Below are 21,048 nucleotides of genomic sequence, written 5' to 3' on the forward strand. Positions count from 1 at the left end.
AGTTATTGTTATTCCTGATTAACCCCACTGACAGTTGGGTTAAAAAGAGAATAATTTATATTCAAACTAGCTACATTTAACATGCATCAGTGGTTGTCCTGAAAAACATGGACTTGATTTTTTTGTGTACTATTTTTAAGCCATTTTTACTTAAATATCAAGGTAATAATTATACAGGGATATACTTCTTTATTGTTTTCTAATTAGCAAATACCACAAGTCCTTGCTTAATTGAAGATTTTCCTTAAAGGGGGAAAAAAAGGAATAATAAAATACTCTTCTTGTTCTATAAATGAGGATTCTTATTTAGTGAAGTTGGAGATAGACAGAGGGCTCAATCAATATCCAAACCCTGAATTTGTGGGGTTCCATATAAATATGTTGGCTTTTTTTTGAGGGGGAGGAGTATACTTTAAAATTTGATTCTGTTTGTAAACACAGCTTAGAAACAAATGTTTGGACATATGAGTTTTGGTTCCAGTTTGTCTCAATCTTGTGCATACTCTGTCAAGCAACCTAATGCTTCTTTATAACTTTGTCTCTATCTGTGCAGGGTAGAATGTTACCACTGAATGAAATTCTTATACTGCTTTGGGACACCTACACAAATCTCCTTGTTTTGAACAGATATTAAGATACTATTTGTTTAATCTACTGCAAAATCAGAATAATAACTTTCCTCAATGCTGGTTGGGTACCACTTACTAAAGTTTGTTCTTTAAACTTGTTGTTCTTTAAAGCTTGTTCTTTAACATAAACTCAAGATCAGGTAGTACATAAAACAATCTACTTTTATCATATTAATTATGAAGCCCTGAGGTAAACAAAGTTAGACAAAGCCCTTTACTATGGGAATTCTTAGAGTCTTTAATATGCCAACGAGCATGACAGATCTCCTAGATGGGTATGGTGTATGTTTCCCAAACTTATTTAAAAACTGCCAAGACCAATGTCAAGAACCGTACCACCTCCTATGTTTTCTTCTAGGAGTTTTATACTTTCAGGTCTTACATACAAGTCTTTAATCCACTTTGAGTTAAATTTTGTGTGTGGTACAAGAGAGTAGTTCAGTTTCATTCTTTTGCATGTAGCTGTCAGGTTTCCCAATATCCACTGTATATTCTTGGCTCCTCTCTTACAAATTAATTGATTACAAATTAATTGATCACATACACATGAGTTTATCTCTGGGCTCTCTATTGTGTTCCACTGATCAATTTTTCTGTGTTTATACCAATACCACACTGTTTTGACTATTACAGTTTTATAATATAGTTTGAAATTAGGAATTTTTAGGGTTCCATCTTAATATGCTTTTCAGAAATTTGTGACAATGTTTATAGACCTTATCATCATGGAAAAACTATGTTTATATTATCCTAATTTCCAAACTTTAGGTTACTAAAATAAACCTACCAATTTGAAAGCTTTAAAATGCTTTCAAGCTATAAGAAACAAATGAGAAAATGAGAAAAGATAGATATTATAAATATTACATGACTAAAGACAGAGTCAAACCTTGGGATGGATACTAGAACTTTTGGCACTAATGTACTGACTGGTGAAATATTACAAAAAAGATGTAAGGTGTTCATTTGCCAGTTTTTCATGGATATTAACCTAATTTATGCTTTATTCACAGTTACAGTGACAAAGATAAGTTATTTAAATGTGATGTGTTAGACTCTATGGGAGCATTCAAGGAAAGGGTCAAATGACCGTATCAGGCAAGTTTAGACAATGTGATTTAGGAGGCAGCAGTCTTATAAAACCAGAAAGCAGGGAATCCCCTCGTGGTTCAGTGTTTAGGACTCCGTGCTTCCACCCTAGGTGTTGCAGCTATTTTTAAATTTTATGCCTCAAAAGACACTGTCAACAGAGTAAAATGGTAACTCACAAAACAGCAGAAAATTTGCAAATCATATGTCTAGTGGGGGGTTGAGATCCAAAATATATAGGGAACTTCTAAAATTCAAACAAACCAATTAAAAAATGGGCCAAGAATTTGAACATATATTTCTGCAAAGTATTATCACCTGGTAGCTCAGATGGTAAAGGATCTGCCTGCAGTGCAGGAAACCTGGGTTTGATCCCTGGACAGGAAGATCCCCTGGAGAAGGAAATGACAAACCACTCCAGTATTTCTGCCTGGAAAATCCCATGGACAGAGGAGCCTGGTAGGCTACAGTCCTTGGGATCACAAGAGTTGGACACATCTTAGCGACTAAACCATCAGGGCATCATCAATTCAATGGACATGAGTTTCAGCAAACTCCAGGATGAAGTTGCAAAGAGCTGGACACGCCTGAGTGACTGGACAACAAAGAAGATATACAATGACCAATAAATACATGAAAAAATACTCAAACATCATTAATCATTAGTGAAAGATGAAAACTACAATGATATACCACCTCACATACACTAGGATGGCTACTATCAGAAAAACAGTGTTGGCAAGAACACAAAGACATGAGAACCCTTGTGCATTGTTGGTGGGAATGTAAAATAGTACAGTTATTGTGGTTCCTCAAAAAATTAAATATAGCATTACCATATGATCCAGAAATTCAGCTTCTGGGTATACACTCCAAAGAACAGAAAGCAGTGCATCAACATGAATTCGCCGTAGGTATACATATGTCCCCTTCTCTTGAACCTCCCTCCCAGCTCCCACCCCACCCTACCCCTCTGGGGGTAGAGCCCCTGTTTGAGTTCCCTGAGCCATACAGCAAATTTCCATTGGCTATCTAGTTTACATATGGTAGTGTATATGCTTCCATGCTTCTTTCTCCATTTGTCTCACCCTCTCCTTCGCCCCCATGTCCACAGCTCTCTTCTCTATGTCTGCATCTCCACTGAAAGTGAAAGTCTCTCAGTCATGTCTGACTCTTTGCAACCCAATGGACTATACAGTCCATGGAATTCTCCAGGTCAGAATACTGGAGTGGGTATTCTTTTCAACCCAGGGATCGAACCCAGGTCTTCTGCATTGCAGGTAGATTCTTTACCAGCTGAGCCACAAGAGAAGCCCAAGAATTCTACAGTGGATAGCCTATCCCTTCTCTAGCAGATCTTCCCAACCCAGGAATCGAACCAGGGTCTCCTGTATTGCAGGAGGATTCTTTACCAGCTGAGCTACCAGGGAATTATATATAATTATAGTTATGCTGCCCTGCAAATAGATTCATCAGTACCATCTTTCTAGATTCCATATATTCACATTAATATATGATACTTGTTTTTCTTTTTTTTACTTCATTCTGTATAATAGGCTCTAGGTTCATATACCTCATTAGAAATGACTCAATTATCCTTCAATTAAAAATAATTTTTAAAAAAAATTCAATAAAAAAGGACCACATTATTAGAGAGATTTTAAAGAAATGAATTCAAAGCAGGGTCTCCAAGAGATATTTGTACACCTAATGTTCATAGTAACATTAATCATAAGAGCTAATATATAGAAACAATCCAAGTGTCCATCCACAAATGAATATACATACCATGGAGCATTCATCATCTAGCCTTAAAAAGGCAGGAAATTCTGATTGGTGAACCTTGAGGACACTATGCTAAGCGAAATAAGCCAATAACGAGTAAAGGACAAATAATCTATAATCTCAGTTTTATGAAGTAGAGTAGCCAAAATCCCAGTGACAGAAAATAGATTAGTGGCTGTCAAGGGCTAGGGAGAGGGGAGAATGGGCACAGAGCCTGAGTTTTCCAAGACGGAAAGTGCTCTGGAGATGGATGGTGGAGAAGACTGCACAACAATATGAATGCACTTAATACCACTGACCTGAACACTTAAACATGTATACAAAGATGGCAAATTTCATGCTGTGTGTATTTTACCACAATATAAAACTTAGATGCCCATCCTGCAAGATGTGTTATATAAATCAGTCAGGATCAAACTGGTAGACAGGTGAATATAAATTTAACCATTCCATCATGCTTAAAAAACAAGAATAAATCTATTTGTTCTTGTGCTTAATTTGTAATAAAATATTATATGCAAAATAATTACATAAAAACAGATGATAATTTTTTAATGGATAAATAAAATACTGGGAGTAAGGAAGACTTCCCTAAGCATAGATCAAAAACTCAAAATTCACAACTTAAGACACTATTTTGAAAAATTTAATGTGCAAAATATCTGGCAAGAATACAAAGATGAAACCAACTGAGAAAAAGGTTCGTAACCACACTGATAACAAAGGAGTACTTTATATAACATGCTATGAGCTTGTTTTAGTTTGCAAACAAACAAAAAAGACAAACCACCCAAAGAGCATCAGAGTTCAGAGGAAGAGTCCAGAAGACACACAAATATGAAGAATTTTTAAAATATAAATGTTTGAGATCTTTAAATTAGTTATGTTGGCAAACTAAAAATGACTGATAAACAAGAGAGCACAGAAGTAGATCCATACAAACAGAACAACTGACCTCTGGATAAGGAACAAAGGCGATTCAATGGACAAAGGTTATTTTCAACAAATGATGCTGGGACAACAGGGCATCCACACACAAAAAGTGACTTTCAATACAGATCTGACATTTTTCACATATGATCACAGACCTAAAAACTGTAAAACTAAACGACAAAGCTCATGGAAGATAACAGCAGAAAAGTTAGGTTACCCTGGGTTTGGTGATGACTTTTTTAGATACAATACCAAAAGTACAATCCATGAAAGAAAAAACTGAAGGGTCAAACTTCATTAAAACTGAAAACTTCTGCTCTGTAAAAGACACTGTTAAAAAAATTAAAAGACAAGCCGAAGATTGGAAGAAAATACCTGCAAAACATATGCTAATGTCTAAAGATACAGGAGTCATCTGAGTTGTATTCCAGAAATTCTCAAAATTAAATGGTACCATAGCGATGCAACCAGCAAACTCCAGGCTATGAAAAATATAGGATGTAAACAACTAGATTTTTTTTTTAAAGGGCAAGAGGAAAAAAGGAAGAGGAGGAAAGTAAGGGAAATAGCATTCACTCACAAACTTTTCTGAATCCCAAGTTCAAGCACAGTGTAAAAATTTAGGTGCCTAGGGAAATGTGAATTAACTAGGTATTTAATGGCATTAATGGAATGTGAATAAGTTAAAAGAAAAAGTGTCCCTATCTTTTACATACATAACAAAATACCTACAGATAAAATGACATGATTTATTTTTTAAAAAAGTGGGAAGTGTTATAGATGATAACACAATAGTGGATAATTCCAAAGTTGGATGAAGGGTACACAGGGGTTAATTATACTATTCTAACTTTTTAGCATATTATAAATTTCTATATTAAAAAAGTTTTTAATAATAGTGCAACAGGACCCCAAAGGCATTCAAACACCATTAATTATAAAAGCATAAAAACAAAACCAACATAGTAACATAGAAAAGAAATTCTCTGCTAATGGGTGCTGATATGAGAAACATACTTATCTACAAAGTAACTTAGGCAACTGAATTAATGGGACTAGGAACCTGCAGTCACCCTAACTCTAATTCTTAATCAATCTTGAAACAACCTATGCTAAAGTTTATCAGGAAAACAGATCCCCTTCACTTCAAACTGTACTCACAGGACCATCCCCATTTAAGAGACTCACAGCAAAAGCAGAAGCTATCAACTCCTGAAACCTCTGTCCCAAAAGTGTTCTCTCAACTTCCCAATAACATCATTGCTCATATCACTTCTTACCTGGATATATGTAAAACAAATTCAAAATCAACTCATGATTCATCTCTACCTGCTTTGAATCCACCACACAAACACTGCCTAATTAGAGACATTTTATAAGTCTTCATTAAATGACAAAATTAAGTCTAAATTTGCTTGGTTTTGAAAATTATCCAAAATTGAACCCTATCTCTATATGTTCTCCACTCCCTGCAAAGGATTACTAATTCCAATCACAGTCAATCCAATCCAATCTTACTACTCTGTATGCATGTATCTCATAGGTATACATATGTGTACATTATAAGTATTTTTACCTCCAATCCTTCACTCTTGTGGCTGACATCCATTCCAATTCTACCCATTAAAAAAAATCTTAGCTCAGGGATGCCTTCTCTGATCATCCCAACTGCAGCTGAATCCTCTTATATAGGAGTTCATATCATCACTTGAGCTTTTGTAATTTTATACTTTTGTATATCATTTAAAGTCATTTCTGTCACATTCCCTCCCACACCTTCACAGACTTTAGGTCCCACATGTCTATTTTTGCTCTATTTCCCCAAAGAGTACAGCCCCTAACACATGGCAGGTATTGCTGAGTGTAGAACGAAGGAATCCCAGGACTTCTTTTTCTCTTCTCTTTAGTTTCACCTCACCTTGCCTATACACACAACTTAGCACCTATTTCATTGTTTGCTATTATTTTACATGCATTCAATTCTGTCTGACCAACCACCATAAGCTCTTCCATAGTTTCCACAGCCTCAGCACACAGCACACACTGACCTACTGACAGCCATTCACAAACAGAGAAGGAAAGAGTGACTCTGTCTATTTATCGGCTGCAACATGCAGCACGTGGGATCTTATTTCCCTGACCAGGAATCCAACTTGTACTACCCTGGAAGTATGGAGACTTGACCACTGGACTGCCAGGGAAGTCTCCAAGAGTGACTCTTAATAACAGGAAATCTTCATTATTGTTCAGCCTTCCAGTTTATTGCCTAATTCATGTCAATTACTTGTGTTAATATAGCACTACTTACTCTGCTGCTAAGTCACTTCAGTCGTGTCCGACTCTGTGCGACCCCATAGACGGCAGCCCACCAAGCTCCCCGGTCCCTGGGATTCTCCAGGCAAGAACACTGGAGTGGGCTGCCATTTCCTTCTCCAATGAAAGGGAAAAGTGAAAGTGAAGTTGCTCAGTCGTGTCCGACTCTTAGCGACCCCATGGACTGCAGCCTACCAGGCTCCTCCGTCCATGGGATTTTCCAGGCAAGAGTACTGGAGTGAGGTGGACAATTACATTATAGACTGCTTGCTGCTAACCAAAATCCAAACTCTCTTCTGCTTCCTGCATACAACCAGGTTACATTTCCTAGGCTCCCTTGAAGTCAAGGTAAGGCCACAAGACCTTTAGCTAGGGAGGTGAAAACTGCACCATGCATCTGGTCTGGTCCATAAATGTACCACCATGTACCTTTTCCCTGACTTTTCCCTGTTCAAGTTGGCTGGAATGGAGATAATCTTCAGGGAGACTGAGCACATCATTCAGTTTACTGTAATTTCTAGCCCATTATAAATATTAGCATTAAAAAAAATAAAACCATCACATTACTTTTTTAAATGTATTCAATGGAATCAAGTCAACATAGTGATTTGACACTCACCAGTATCTATTACATTTTTAAAATATATATAAAGAACTCTTCAGCAGTCAGAAATTTACATTATTCCTTTTCCTCTATGAACTTGTGCTTGAATTCCATAACCTCTAAAAATTTTATTCTAGTGTAACATTTTTACCCTTGAAATTCTTTTATCATAATTTTCTGAAACAAAAAGATGTATATAAACTGAAAATTTAAAAACATTTTGTATCACCCTGATGTTGGAGAGGGGAATGGTAACCCAATCCAGTATTCTTGCCTGGAGAATCCCATGAACAGAGGAGCCTGGCAGGATACGGTCCATGGGGTCATAAAGAGTCAGACATGACTGAGCACACACATTACCCTTTATGTAAAGCTCTATGTGTTAAATAATTTTGTCTTAACTGAGTTCATAACACAAACACTGAAAACAACAAATACATTACAAACTGTGATTATTACAATATAAAAATTTTATTGGAATGCATTGCTCCATAAGATGATGGGACTCATTTTAAAAGATTACATTTATGTATCCATAAATGTATATTATATATCACTAGAGTGAGAGTTCAGCATCAATTCTATTCCTATTTTTAAATAAACACTGAAAAACATTATTTTCATAAATCTCTATATATGAACAAAGATATTTATTATAATAATATACATTAATACTTAGAATTCCTTCTGAATTTTATATCCAAAATCACATTGTATTCTACCATCAAAAATTATTTCTAATGACCTATAAACTTACTTATGTCCTCCTTCAGTTTAGTAGGAAAAGAAAACTGGAAACTCTCTGAAGTACTAGCAAACTAATTTTTAATAATCCGCAGTCATTTGTTTTGTCAGTTTCTAGGAAATACGACCAAAACCTACCAAATGACACGTGCACTGTTTACCGTAATACGTTCAGAAATAGGAAAAAACATTTTTTAAATTATTAACTTCTTATGGTGGTGATAATGTTCTTTATCTTCACAGAGGACTTTTCTGTTGTATAGATGTATACATTTAAGCTGAAAACATCCGAATGTTTAAGATTTGCATATTTGTACCTTTAAGATTTGCATATTTCAGTATATGTGAATTATTCCTCAAAACGAAAAAGAAAACCCTCTAAAAAAACAGAGAATTCTAGTTAATGGTATACTTGGAATATGGGGGGAGAAGTATACTGAATATGTGCAACTTACTTTGAAATGCATTTTAAAAATAAGATGATTAATGGAGAGAAGGATGGGTAAATAAATGATAAAGCAACTATAGTAAAATGTTGAGTCTAGAGTTTAATTATAGAAGAAGCTTTACAGAATTCTACCCATGCTAGAAAGCTCAGAAGTAGAAAGAGTTCAAGAAATTGTACTGGTCATAGATTTCAGAGGAAAAAGAAACTTTTCATTTGTACACAGCTTATGCTCTGAAATTCCTCCCCTGGAACTGAAGTACATTCTGCATCCTAAATGGCTATGTGATGATTCAATTACCAACAGATCTTCCCTGTTTGCCAAATAAGGCCAAAAAAGAGGAGCAATCCCCTGGGTAGGAGAGAAAAACCGACAAGAGTGTGAATAAGGTAGTTTCAAGGATGTCCAGGATAACTTCCAGAGACTTTTAAAGGTAAAGAGCAGGATATTTGAAAATGTATTTGTGTTCATTATAAAGATAGCCAGGGGAAAAAAAAAAAAGAACTCATCCATCAACATCAGGTAAAGGGTGACCAGGCCTTACATTTTAAGAATATTTACTTGTAAGACCAAATTAGTGAGAAAGAAAGTGTTTTGAGGTTTCTAACCCTTGTTTCTTTGATCCAACTGTCCCAGACCCACACTCTACAAATATTTATTTTCTGAACTTCAGGTATCCAAAAATTTAACTGTTCTGAAGTCTTTCCAATCAGATTTGTTAAAAATCAACAACCCAGCTTCAGTGCTTGTGCTAAGTTATTCACCTTTAATAGATTCCCCATTCTAGATGTACAAGCTTAAAAAAAAAAAAAGGCCCAGATGGCATTCTAAAATGAAAGCCAGACTTAAAGATAACCCGAATGCTGCAACCATCCGATAAGGACTTTAAAATAACTATGATCAAAATGTTAACAGGCCTAGCGGGAAAGGAAAACAACATGCAATGAACGGAGGGGAGTGTCAGTAGAGAGACGGAAACTATAAAAAAGAGCCAAATGGAAATGACAGAAATACGATAAACGATTATCAGGGATGAAGTCCTTCAGTGGCCCTTAAGTAGATTCCACACAACTAAGGAAAGAATCAATTAATTTGAAGACAGGTCAACAGAAATGACCCAAGTGAAACAAAGAAAAAGTGGGGAGGGAGCTGAACAGAGCATCCAAGAGCTTCAGAACGATCTCAGTCTGGCCCTTTTGAAACCAGAGTCCTAGAATGAAGAGAAAGAAAGAATGAGGCAGAAGAAAAGAGTTGAAGAGATATAGTCCAAATTTTCCAAAAATAAAAGACAATAAATCAGAGGTCCAAGAAGCTTTAAAACTGAGATACATACACACTTTTGGCGTAGTGGCAGTCGTAAAGAACCCACCTGCCAATGCAAGAGAAGTAAGCGACACGGGTTTGATCCCTGGGTTGGGAAAATCCCCTGAAGAAGGGAATGGCAACCCACTCCAGTATTCTTGCCTGGAGAATCCCAGGATTCATGGACAGAGGAGCCTGGCAGGATATAGCCCATGGGACCGCAAAGAGTTGGACATGACTGTAGTGACTTAGCATGCATGCATGCACTTTAAAAAGAACAGAACAGGAACAAAACAGACATCTGGACACATAATAGGTCCCCCCTTCCAAGCTCGATGGTGGGGTGGAAGCACAGCCCACGCTCAGGAGGTCTGCAGGGGAAAACAATGCCATCAGGAAGAGTCAGGTATCCGTTAGAGAAAAAGATAAAGCAATCTTCGGTGAAGAGGTTGAGGGCTTAGGGGATTATTTTGCTTGTGAACCCCAGATAGGGTATGGTGGGAGGGTTTCAAGAGTTGGGGGTGGGTAGTGGGTAAGGTGAAGAAGGCAATGGCACCCCACTCCAGTACTCTTGCCTGGAAAATCCCATGGACGGGGGAGCCTGGTAGGCTGCAGTCCACAGGGTCTTGATGAGTCAGACTGGACTAGGCGACTTCACTTTCACTTTTCAGTTTCATGCACTGGAGAAGGAAATGGCAAGCCACTCCAGTGTTCTTGCCTGGAGAATCCCAGGGATGGGGGAGCCTGGTGGAAGGCCGCCTATGAGATCACACAGAGTCGGACACGACTGAAGCGACTTAGCAGCAGCAGCGGCAGCGGGTAAGGAGACAGAAGATACTGACGACTTCAAGGAGATCAGATGTGAGAAAGGAAAGGTAATCAAGGAGTCTGGCTCTTTTGATGATAGCCAGTACCATATAAATAGGAATAAATAATGAGAAAAGTCCTGGCAGATTCAAGGAAGATGATGGTCAGATTGTGAGTGCTGGCAGGGAAGGAAGTATCGGTGTTTGAGGTTTCTTTTGATCACTTTAGATTAATGGGAGCAAGGACATCTCCAGCAAATCCTGATTTTTTTAGTCTTTTTCTTAATTGACTGATTCTTCTTAACATTTGAAATTTGAGACCATCTTCCCTTCCCACTTTTTTAAGTTTCTCATGCTACCTCTCTTATTCCTTCTCTTCCATTGGCTTCTTTTCTTCTACCCACTCTTAATATTCTGTGGTTCAGTCCTGCCTTTCTTTTCACTCCACACACAACCTCATGCTCCCTGGCTGACTTCATCCATCTGCACAGTTTTAGCCACCACCTATATTCAGCTTCCTAATGGACATTCTCCTTTAGACAGGCAGTGGGCACTTCAATGACAAACAGCTCCAAGAGCTAAACAATATCTTTTTGCCCAAACCGGCTATTCCTTCTGTATTTCCTCTCTAGGATAAAGGGATAATGGGAGTTCTCTCCTGTCTTAAAATGTGGCTCTAGTGAGAACAGCAAATGATAAGCCCCCCTATTCTCTAAAAAGAACAAACCATCCATGCCAGAGTGAGTTGCTAGAACATAGTACCCCTATTATCCACCTGCTGCCTATTGAAAATGAAACAAAACAGACCAGAAACAGAAGTGAATTCATAAACATAGACAACAGGGCTTTACACCTTAGTGAGAACAAGGGCAGGGGTTCCCCCAGAAAATCTCTGGGACAGACTGGGAAACTTGATATCTCAATCTTTGGCTGGTGATATACTGAGATAAAGGAACGCTTAAGCCCATTTGGGTGTAGCCACCAGAAGGACCTGACATACATCCCCAGGAATTTAGGCCTTATGTGAACATGGGTCCCAGCCTGTAAAAAGCAAGAGGTTAGATGGAGGGACTTCCCTGGTGGTACAGTAGATAAGAATCTGCCTGCCAATGCAGGGGATAAGGGTTTGATTCCTGGTCCAGGAAGATCCCTCATGCCTCAGCACAACTAAGCCCAAAAGCCACAACTACTGAGCCCATGAGCTCCAACTACTGAAGCCTGTGTGCCCAGAGTCAGTGCTCTGCAAAAGAGAAGCCACAGCAATGAGAAGTCCGCTCACTGCGGTGAAGAATAGTCTCTGCTCACCATAGCTAGAGAGACCTGGCGAGCAAAGCCAAAGGTAAAATCAATCAATAAATAAGTAATTTTTTAAAAAGAGGTTGAAAGCAGCTTCAAAACAACAGAGCAAAGACACAGAGGACCACAGTTAGATGAGCTATGCTTCTACCACCGGGTTCTATAGGTTTCCCATTAGCCAAAGAGATGTTGTGGAGGGATAAAGCATTTGCTAGGCCAAAGACATGTGCCATCTAGAGGAAGGATACTCAGCAGTAACAGGCTGTAGGTGGACTACACGAGGAAAAGAGAGCGAGAAGACTGCCAAAGGCTGTTGGGGTGTGTTCCAGACAGGGACCTGGGCAGTGTGGGCACACCACGCGGTCTGCAGAAACCGTCCTAAACACACAACGCTAAAGGCCACACTTGGACACCTGCCACACAGGGCACCGGCAGCTGGACTACAACAGTCCCGTCACATAAAACTCCGTCCTTTCTCTTCTAATCTTCCTGCCAATCAGAAGCCCAACGCAGAAAGATGGAGGAAGTGGAAGAGTGAAGTAAAACACAGTGCCCCTCCACTGCATGGACCCTGAGTCATGATTAGGTGTAAGATACCTCCACTCAACTGGATGTAAGATTTGGAGTAGACTTTTCATAACTTTGAATTTAATCATTGCAATAAGGCTCATTCTTATAGTAAAAATGATGTCTTGTCAAAGAGGCAGGGAAGGAAGATTCAACGGGGCTAAAGTCAAGGATAAAAGGAAAATAAAGCAAGTTCTTACTTGTATGCTATCAGATACAGCCCATGTACCAGTCCACAGTGCCACCACCTACCCTTGTTACTCAAGTTAGGAATCTAGGCGTCATCCCCCAGAGTCTCCCTCTTCCGAACACCCTGGCATCTGGTCATTATGTCTTAAACACATCTCTTCTCCCTGGCCCTTGAGCTACTAATCTAGCTCGAATCTGAAGTACTATAACAATCTAATTTAATGATTCTCTACCCTGGCCTATACTTTATTATTATTATTTTTAAATTTGAGTATAATTGCTTTACAATGTTGTGTGGCCTACACCTTAAATTTTTTAAATATTATTTTTAATACCTAGGCCCCAGCCCAGAGACTGATTTAAATGGGATCAGACAGAGGCCAGCCATGAGGTTTTCCAAGAGGTCCTCTGGCGCTTCGCAAGTGCAGCCAAGATTGAGAATAACTAACCTACCTGGTCTCTTCTAAAATCCAGGCTTACCTTCCTCCAACCTATCTTTCATTATGCTACAAGAGTCATCTTTTTAAAAATGCAAATTTCATATTATCCCACAGCAGTTGTTTTCAATCTAGGCTGCCCCTTCAGAATCACGTAGTGTAAAAATTCCTGATACCAGGCCTAACTCCAGACCAATTAAAACAGAGGCCCTGGGGATAAGAACCAGGCCCTGGTATTTATCAGAGCTCCCCAGATGACTCTAATGTGCAGACAAGGTTGAGAACCATTGTCCTAGAAGCAATAGGAAGTCACAGCAAGTCTTTAAGAACAGTAAAATCCAAACTCCCCTGAGGGTAGCGCAACCTTGCTTCTAACCTTAGCACCCTCAGCTTTCACACTACCAAAGCAATGTAGCTCCCTACACTACATTTATACACAGGCCATGCTTCTATGCTTTCATGTAAAGTATTACCTCAATCCACGCACAGCCAAGGCCCAAACCACCTTTAAGGTTAAGACCTTTCAGAACAGCAGCGTTTGTACAAAAACCCCTGACGCATTCAGTGGGGCTCATCAATCCACTTGTAACCGTGACAATCCTGTAGAGTAATTTTTAACTTTTAAGACTAACTTGCCTACTGAACTACCTGAAACTTCAAGCTTATCTATGCTTTTAAGCCTAGTGTATCACTATGAAGAACACGCAGTGAGCACTCAAAATTTCTGTTCAATTCATTCCATTTAAGTAAATGATTATCTGTATTATTATGCAGGTAGGAGATCATTTTAATAAACTGTAATAGACACCATATTCATACCTTATAGTCAAGTCTTACTGAAACAGAAGCCAACAGTTAGACTTTTTAACCATGTAAGGCAAACATTTAATGTTCGTTCTATTCATGAAAAGGCAGGTACAAATGGGAGTGTGTTTCCGGAATCCCAAGGGTGGCACCTTACAGAGTAGATTCCTGGCTTTTCCCTTGAACATATCCATCAAATATGCTTTTTTCAAAATGCTGCGCTGTATAATGACATCTGTACGTTTTAGAAAAGTGAGCTAAGACTACCTACTTCACCTAAAATGACAGGTACTTCACAGTGTTAAAATGAAACAAATTATGACAAGTTTTCAAATGCTTTCCATGAACTGTATTAACCCAGTAATATGTTAACCAGCATTTGATGGCAATTTCTAGTACTCTGGGTGCTGTTACCCAGCAAACTCTCAGCTCTCTATAAAATCAAGGACAGCTTAAGCAGAAGACATCAATATCCTATTTCCAAAAAACCTGCATTTAACATTTTATAATCACTATGTATGTGACTGACCCAAAGAAAATAATTGTGCACAAATATAAACTGAAGAGGAATCACATACTTACATAAAATACTTCATTCAAAAGATTTATGTTGTACCCACACTCACATGGGCCATGGAAATCATCTTAGCATGCAAAATGACTACTGTGTTACTATGCGTTTAGAGTTAAGTTTTTTATCTGTCACACATTCTCGATTACTAAATCTGGTATTCACCAAATACTTATTAATTGTTTGGGAATATAAATAAAGTCATTAACCACAATACTTGGCATTTGTGGCTAATTCTTTTTTTTTTTTTTTACCTTATTTGGCGATTTCAAAGGTGAGATGGCTATTTTATTTGGTGTCTGTGTTGTAGAATTTAAAGTTGATCCAATAACACCACTTTCAGATATTGTTATGGTCTTTGATGGAGTCCCCGGAGTAGACTGTGAAAGAACCCTACCTGCAAATGAGAGGCAGCACATCAGTTTGACTTTTTTCAATAATTGTATCAAAACGAATGTGGTGATGATTTACACCCACTGCAGCACATATGCTCAATACTTCACATGTAGCCACGTATGAACTGAAACATGTAAGGAGGTCTAATGAACCATGGTGAACCTAATGAACTACGATGAACCTAGACACAAAGAAACAAAACAATGCTTTTTAGTAACACTTAGCATCTTAATACCACCTTATGAAAGTCCACAAAAACACCTCTGCTCACATTCTCATCAAAACTGTTTTGTGTGGTTTTTATGGCCTGCTCTTGGGATCTCAGTTCTCCAACCAGGGAGTGAAGCCACACCCCTGCAGTGAAAGCACTGAGCCCCAACCACTGGACCACCAGAGAAGGGCCTCATCAATAATAGTGTGAAGTGATACCTATCAGAAAATGGGCTCAGAAAAGTATGCAATATGTCCTGTGAAAGGGGCTCCCAAAGTCAGGACGTGAATCCAAGCCTTAAAGCTTCAGTCTCTGTTCTCTACTTCAGCTGCTTCCTGTTTGAACTTAAACCTCAGCATATGATCCAAGTCCACATGTGTAAAACAGACAGTTACTGGGCTAACTTGGAACAGTCTGGAAATATACTTCCAGAACAACACAGAAAAACTACACTGTGTCTGGATGACTAATGGAACTGGAAATTAGACGATGAGTTGAAGTATTAGGAATTTTTATCCTAGGTAGGACAGGATTACAAAGCATGACAACTCCTCCAAATTCCTGAAAGACTGAGCAATGGTGCCATTCACCCTTCTGGGCACACAGTAGGACTGTCCTTCCTACCCCCACCTCTTCCCTGTGGTGAGATTAGGGCCATATGACTAGTTCTGACCAACAGATTGTGAGCAAGTGATGTGTATCATTTACTGCCTATGCAAGATCTTGCCAGGCTCTCTCTTCTTCCACAGCTGAGATGGTGGCTCCTCTGTCAGCCTGGGTCCTTGAGTGACCATGATGACAAGAGACCCACCCCTTTGGAACCCACAACAGACATGTAGATAACCCTGAAGTAAAAATCTAAAATAAAGCTTCTTTAACTTCTGATATTTAGACTTTTATTATGGCAGAAAAACCAAGGTTATCCTGACTGATTCAGGCTGTCAGGTTGAAGGATCAGAGAACCATCTGTTATCTATAAGCTGCATAGCACTAACATATAGGAACAGAAAATTTTCAGTCTATCAGTAAGGAAGAACTTCCAACAAAAATTTCTAATTGAAATGACTGTTTTAATATGAGTGAGTTCCTACTCACTGAAGGTGTATGAAATAGATGCTGGATAATCAAATCCACTGGCTGAAGAAGAAACTCAAACACTCAAGAAACAGAGAGGGTAGATAACTAAATTATCTCCAAGATCCCTTTAGATGCTATGATTTTGGACAGCAAAGAGATCAAACCAGTCAATTCTAAAGGAAACCAAGCCTGAATATTCACTGGAAGGAATAATGGTGAAGCTCCAATACTCTGGCCACCTGATGTGAAGAGCTGACTCATTAGAAAAGACCCTGATGTTGGGAAAGATTTGAGGGCAGGAGGAGAAGGTGGCAAGAGAGAATGAGGTGATTCAATGGCATCACTGACTCAATGGACATGAGTCTGAGCAAACTCCAGGAGACCATGAAGGACAGACAAAGAAGCCTGGTCCATGGGGTCGCAAAGAGCCGAACGTGACTCAGAGCAGTACTGAACAACAAAATAACTATTAGAGATGAACGAGAGGAGAGAGGAAGGAAAAAGGGGGAAAAGAGAGGAAAAAAAAGATGGGACTTAACAGAAAACCAGCATGTAAGAGTTTCAGGGCTATTACTAATAGCAATGTAATAGTAGACATAAATTTTTTTTTTTAAATGAGTTAAATTTTACCAGGCATTTATGAATTTTAAAATTATTTTAAATATATATATTTTTAAAAATTTCTTTTACTTCATGATTGCATTTTATATTAGAGACATATTCCTTAGTGGATTTCAGCTGAGAGTTTTGCTAGGGTTTTTCTAGCCTGACTTACATCATAACTAGGCTAAAAAAACAAAACAAATCCTAGCAAACCCTACCAAAACCCCTCTGTGTCGATCAACCCCTTTGACTGTGTGGATCACAACAAACTGTGGAAAATTCTTAAAGAGATGGGAATACCAGACCACCTTACCTGCCTCCTGAGAAATCTGTATGCAGGTCAAGAAGCAACAATTAGAACCTGACATGGAACAACACACTGGTTTCAAATTGGGAAAGGAGAACATCAGAGCTGTATGCTGTCACCCTGTTTATTTAACTTATATGCAGAGCACATCATGAGAAATGTTGGGCTGGATGAAGCACAAGCTGGAACCAAGATTGCTGGAAGAAATGTCAATATGCAGATGACACCACCCTGATGGCAGAAAGTGAAGAGGAATCAAAGAGCCTCTTGATGAAAGTGAAAGAGAATGAAAAAGCTGGCTTAAAACCCAACATTCAGAAAACTAAGATTAAGACATCTGGTCCCATCACTTCCTGGCACACAGGTGGGGAAACAATGGAAACAGTGAGAGACTCTCTTTTCTTGGGCTCCAAAATCACTGCAGATGGTGACTGCAGCGATGAAATTAAAAGACGCTTGCTCCTTGGAAGAAAAGCTATGACCAACCTAGACAGCTTATTAAAAAGCAGAGACATTACTTTGCCGACAAAGGTCCGTCTAGTCAAAAACATGGTTTTTCGGGTAGGCATGTATGGATGTGAGAGATGGACTATAAAGAAAGCTGAGTGCTGAAGAATTGATGCTTTTGAACTGTGGTGCTGGAGAAGACTTGAGTGTCTTGGATCAAACAAGTCAATCCTAAAGGAAATCAACCTTAAATATTCATTGGAAGGACTGATGCTGAAGCTGAAGCTCCAATACTTTGGCCACCTGATGCAAAGAACTGAATCACTGGAAAAGACCCTGATGCTGGGAAAGATTGAAGGCAGGAGGAGAAGGAGATGACAGAGGATGAGATGGTTGGATGGCCATCAATGACTTGCTGGACATGAGTCTGAGCAAGCTCTGGGAGATGGTGAAGGACAGTGAAGCTGGCATGCTGGAGTCCATGGGGTCACAAAGAGTGAGACGCGACTTAGTGACTGAACTGACTGACATCATAACTAAACAAGTCAATTCTATAGAAACTGAATGAATCTGTATCAAATATTTTTAGAAGGCCACCCTCAAGCGTGGAGCCTGCCTCAAGTAACATGTTTATCTGTTCTGATTTCCAAAACTAATACCTGTGGGATAAGCCTGAAGCCCCAACAATCATATTTTAAGGAGGGGAAAAAAAAAAACTACCAATAAAGACACATTTTTATAAAGTGCTCATTTTTATGGCTATTACTATAATTTCTTATTTGTTAAGCATTAGATACACTTCAGAAAACATATATATATATATATATATAAAATCTCCAATTCCTGAGGATAACTGGTACCAAAACAGGCCACTTGCTCTGAGATAACCTAGAGGGTGGGAACGCACAGGAGGTGGAAGGGAAATTCAAGACGGAGGGGACACACGTACACCTGGGGTTAATTCGTGTTGACGTATGACAGAAATCAAACCAATATTATAAAGCAGTCATCAATTAAAAATAAATATTAAAAAATAAAAACAATGTGACCTTAAGCATTCTATTATCTGTCAAAGGAATAACAGTAAGTCAGAAGGTTGTTATAAGTAATAAAATGTGATTATGGTTTGTTATTTTGTAGAATTTTAAAAATTAAAATGAAAAATAAAATTGGCTAAGTACATCAAAAGAAAAGAAAAGGCCACTTAAAGTGAATTACATTTAAAACAAGGTCCAAAATGTCATTGTAATTAACAACAACAACAACTTCTAAAAGTTATTGGCTAATATTTCATAAAAATTCTGTTTATAACTTCAACTACACTGTCTCTTAGAAAAGTGTTGAATTTGAGGGAGAGAGGATTTCTCTGAAAATTAATATGACAGCACAACGACACTATTTGATGGGCACATGATGACATAGAAGATTATTTCTGACAAAATATCTCAGGATTTCATCAATTTTCCCAAGAACCCTCTATATCCTTTAAAATTCAAATTATTCTCTTTTGAAGAGCTACTTTTTTTCACCAAGATAGCATTTCTCCTGATTAATGTCCAAATCCCCATTTATCCTTGGCTCTTCACATAGATGCACAAAAGTATACAAGTCACAGTTTCACTCTGAAATCAATTTGTAAGGCCTTTTATACTCTGCTGTAGGTATTCTCCAAGAAACAAGAGACATAATCCAAAAACTGCAGACGGGACAGGCTGGGGGCAGGAGCTAGCTTACCCGAGCCAGGACTAATTCTAAAGAGACTAATTCATTATCAAATATTTTAACATTGATGAAGTTTGCTCTAATATAGCAACTTGTTACCTTGGGAGCTCTGACAATGAGGACCTCTGTACCTCATTTAACCATCTCAAAAGTCACGTGAAGTGATTGGTTATAATATTCTATATTATTCTATTTTATAGAACTATACAATAGTTCTATAAAATGATCAACATTTTATAGAAAGAAATAAGAGGAACAGAAAATATATTTACCCAAGATCAGGGAGAAAATTAATAGAAGAACCATGACCAAAACCCAAGTCTCCAAATAGCTCCTCCAACATACCACACCACACTGCCTCCATGATATTCACTCAACAATACACATTCACTGAAGACATCTATGTACCAGAAACTGTAGGTACCAGAGACTCATAAAAAGCTAGTCATAAAAGGACAAATACTGTCTGATTCCACCTATACAAGATGCACAGAAAAGTCAAATTGATAGAGACAAAAAGTCTCTGCTAGGGGCTGGTGGAAAAGAAATTGAGAAGTTTAATGGATACAGAGATTTAGTTTTGCAACATGAAAAGTCCTAGAAACAGACAGTGCTGATGGTTGCATAACAGCATGAATATACTTAAAGCCACCAATGGTTAAAATGGTCAATTTCATATGCGTATTTATCACAATTCTTTAAAATAATTAATTTTAAAAAACTAAATGGCAAACAAAATCCAAAATTACTATTGAGAGAAATCTTAAGTGTAGTAAGGGAGACAGACAGGTAAGAAAACCAAGTATTACAATACATCAAGACTAACACAAATGTTAAAAGTCACTGTGAAATTTAACAGAAGTCTAAAGTTAAGTATTTGGTGGGTATAACCAAGTTTTATGGAAATATATAGGAGATGGTCAGAGAAAGAGTACTTGGCTAACCTAGGGATCAAAAAATTACCAGACAGTGGAGATAATCCAAAGATAATGGAAGACTTAGCCATGAGGGAAGCAAAAACAAAAATCATTTCTGGTAAACCCAACATTGCCAAGAGCCTAAGTTCTAAAAGAACATGATCAATCTGGTGATCTCTTAGAAATAAGTTACATCAGTAGGCCTGGAGCTAACAGAAGGTGAAAATGAAAAAGGTATGTATTAGATAATAAATGACTTTAATGCTAAGCAAGCTCTGGCATTTGAACCTATTCCTGATGATTTAAGGCCAGGAAATGGAAAAGAAATGGATGTGATAAAGGAAATTTTAAGCAAGGAGTGACAAGATTTGCATTTTAGAAAAATTAATTTTATAAACACTAAGTTCATCTTAATTGAAAGAAAGAAAAATGATATTTATCTTCCATGAGAAGCCCCAAAATCATTAAAAAGCAGTCTAAATGTAGTTTGAAAGATCACTGGCTATAACTTAAAGACAATGGAATCGCCACAATAAGACAATTCAACAGGAGAGCTATTTTGGTGGTTTAAATTTGGCTTACATGAATTTTAAAAGCTATGAACTACTAGTTACCAGTTGAAATTATCCCTCCAAACTGAACTTAATGCCCAAAACCCTAGTGAAATTTAATAGAAGTCTGTCCCTATGCATTTTGGGAGGGCTAATGTCTGTAATTAAAAGGTGAAGCTATGATTAGTGTGGAACACACTATAAATGACCCAAAGACCCAGCAATGACATCCGTTACAGTCAAATGTGAGAGGTACAATCTTGACATTACCAAATATTCACTCAGATACACTTCTGAAAAAC

At 38.0% G+C, this 21,048-nt stretch overlaps 1 protein-coding gene across 12 annotated transcripts in view; it reads right to left on the reverse strand.

Annotated features, from left to right (window-relative positions):
* LIN54 (lin-54 DREAM MuvB core complex component) overlaps nt 1–21,048 on the reverse strand; it is a 64,489-nt gene that overhangs the window by 21,606 nt on the left and 21,835 nt on the right. For 11 of the 12 annotated variants that reach the window (XM_010845946.1, XM_010845941.1, XM_010845937.1 and 8 more), the window contains one exon: nt 14,770–14,912. The exons of the other annotated variant lie outside the window; for it this stretch is intronic. In XM_010845946.1, the coding sequence (XP_010844248.1) occupies nt 14,770–14,912 (143 nt within the window). The remainder of the gene's footprint in view (nt 1–14,769; nt 14,913–21,048) is intronic. 12 annotated transcript variants of the gene reach the window in all.

This window comes from Bison bison, unplaced genomic scaffold (genome assembly GCF_000754665.1).
Source record: "Bison bison bison isolate TAMUID 2011002044 unplaced genomic scaffold, Bison_UMD1.0 scf7180017864228, whole genome shotgun sequence".
Classification (NCBI taxonomy): Eukaryota; Metazoa; Chordata; class Mammalia; order Artiodactyla; family Bovidae; genus Bison; species Bison bison.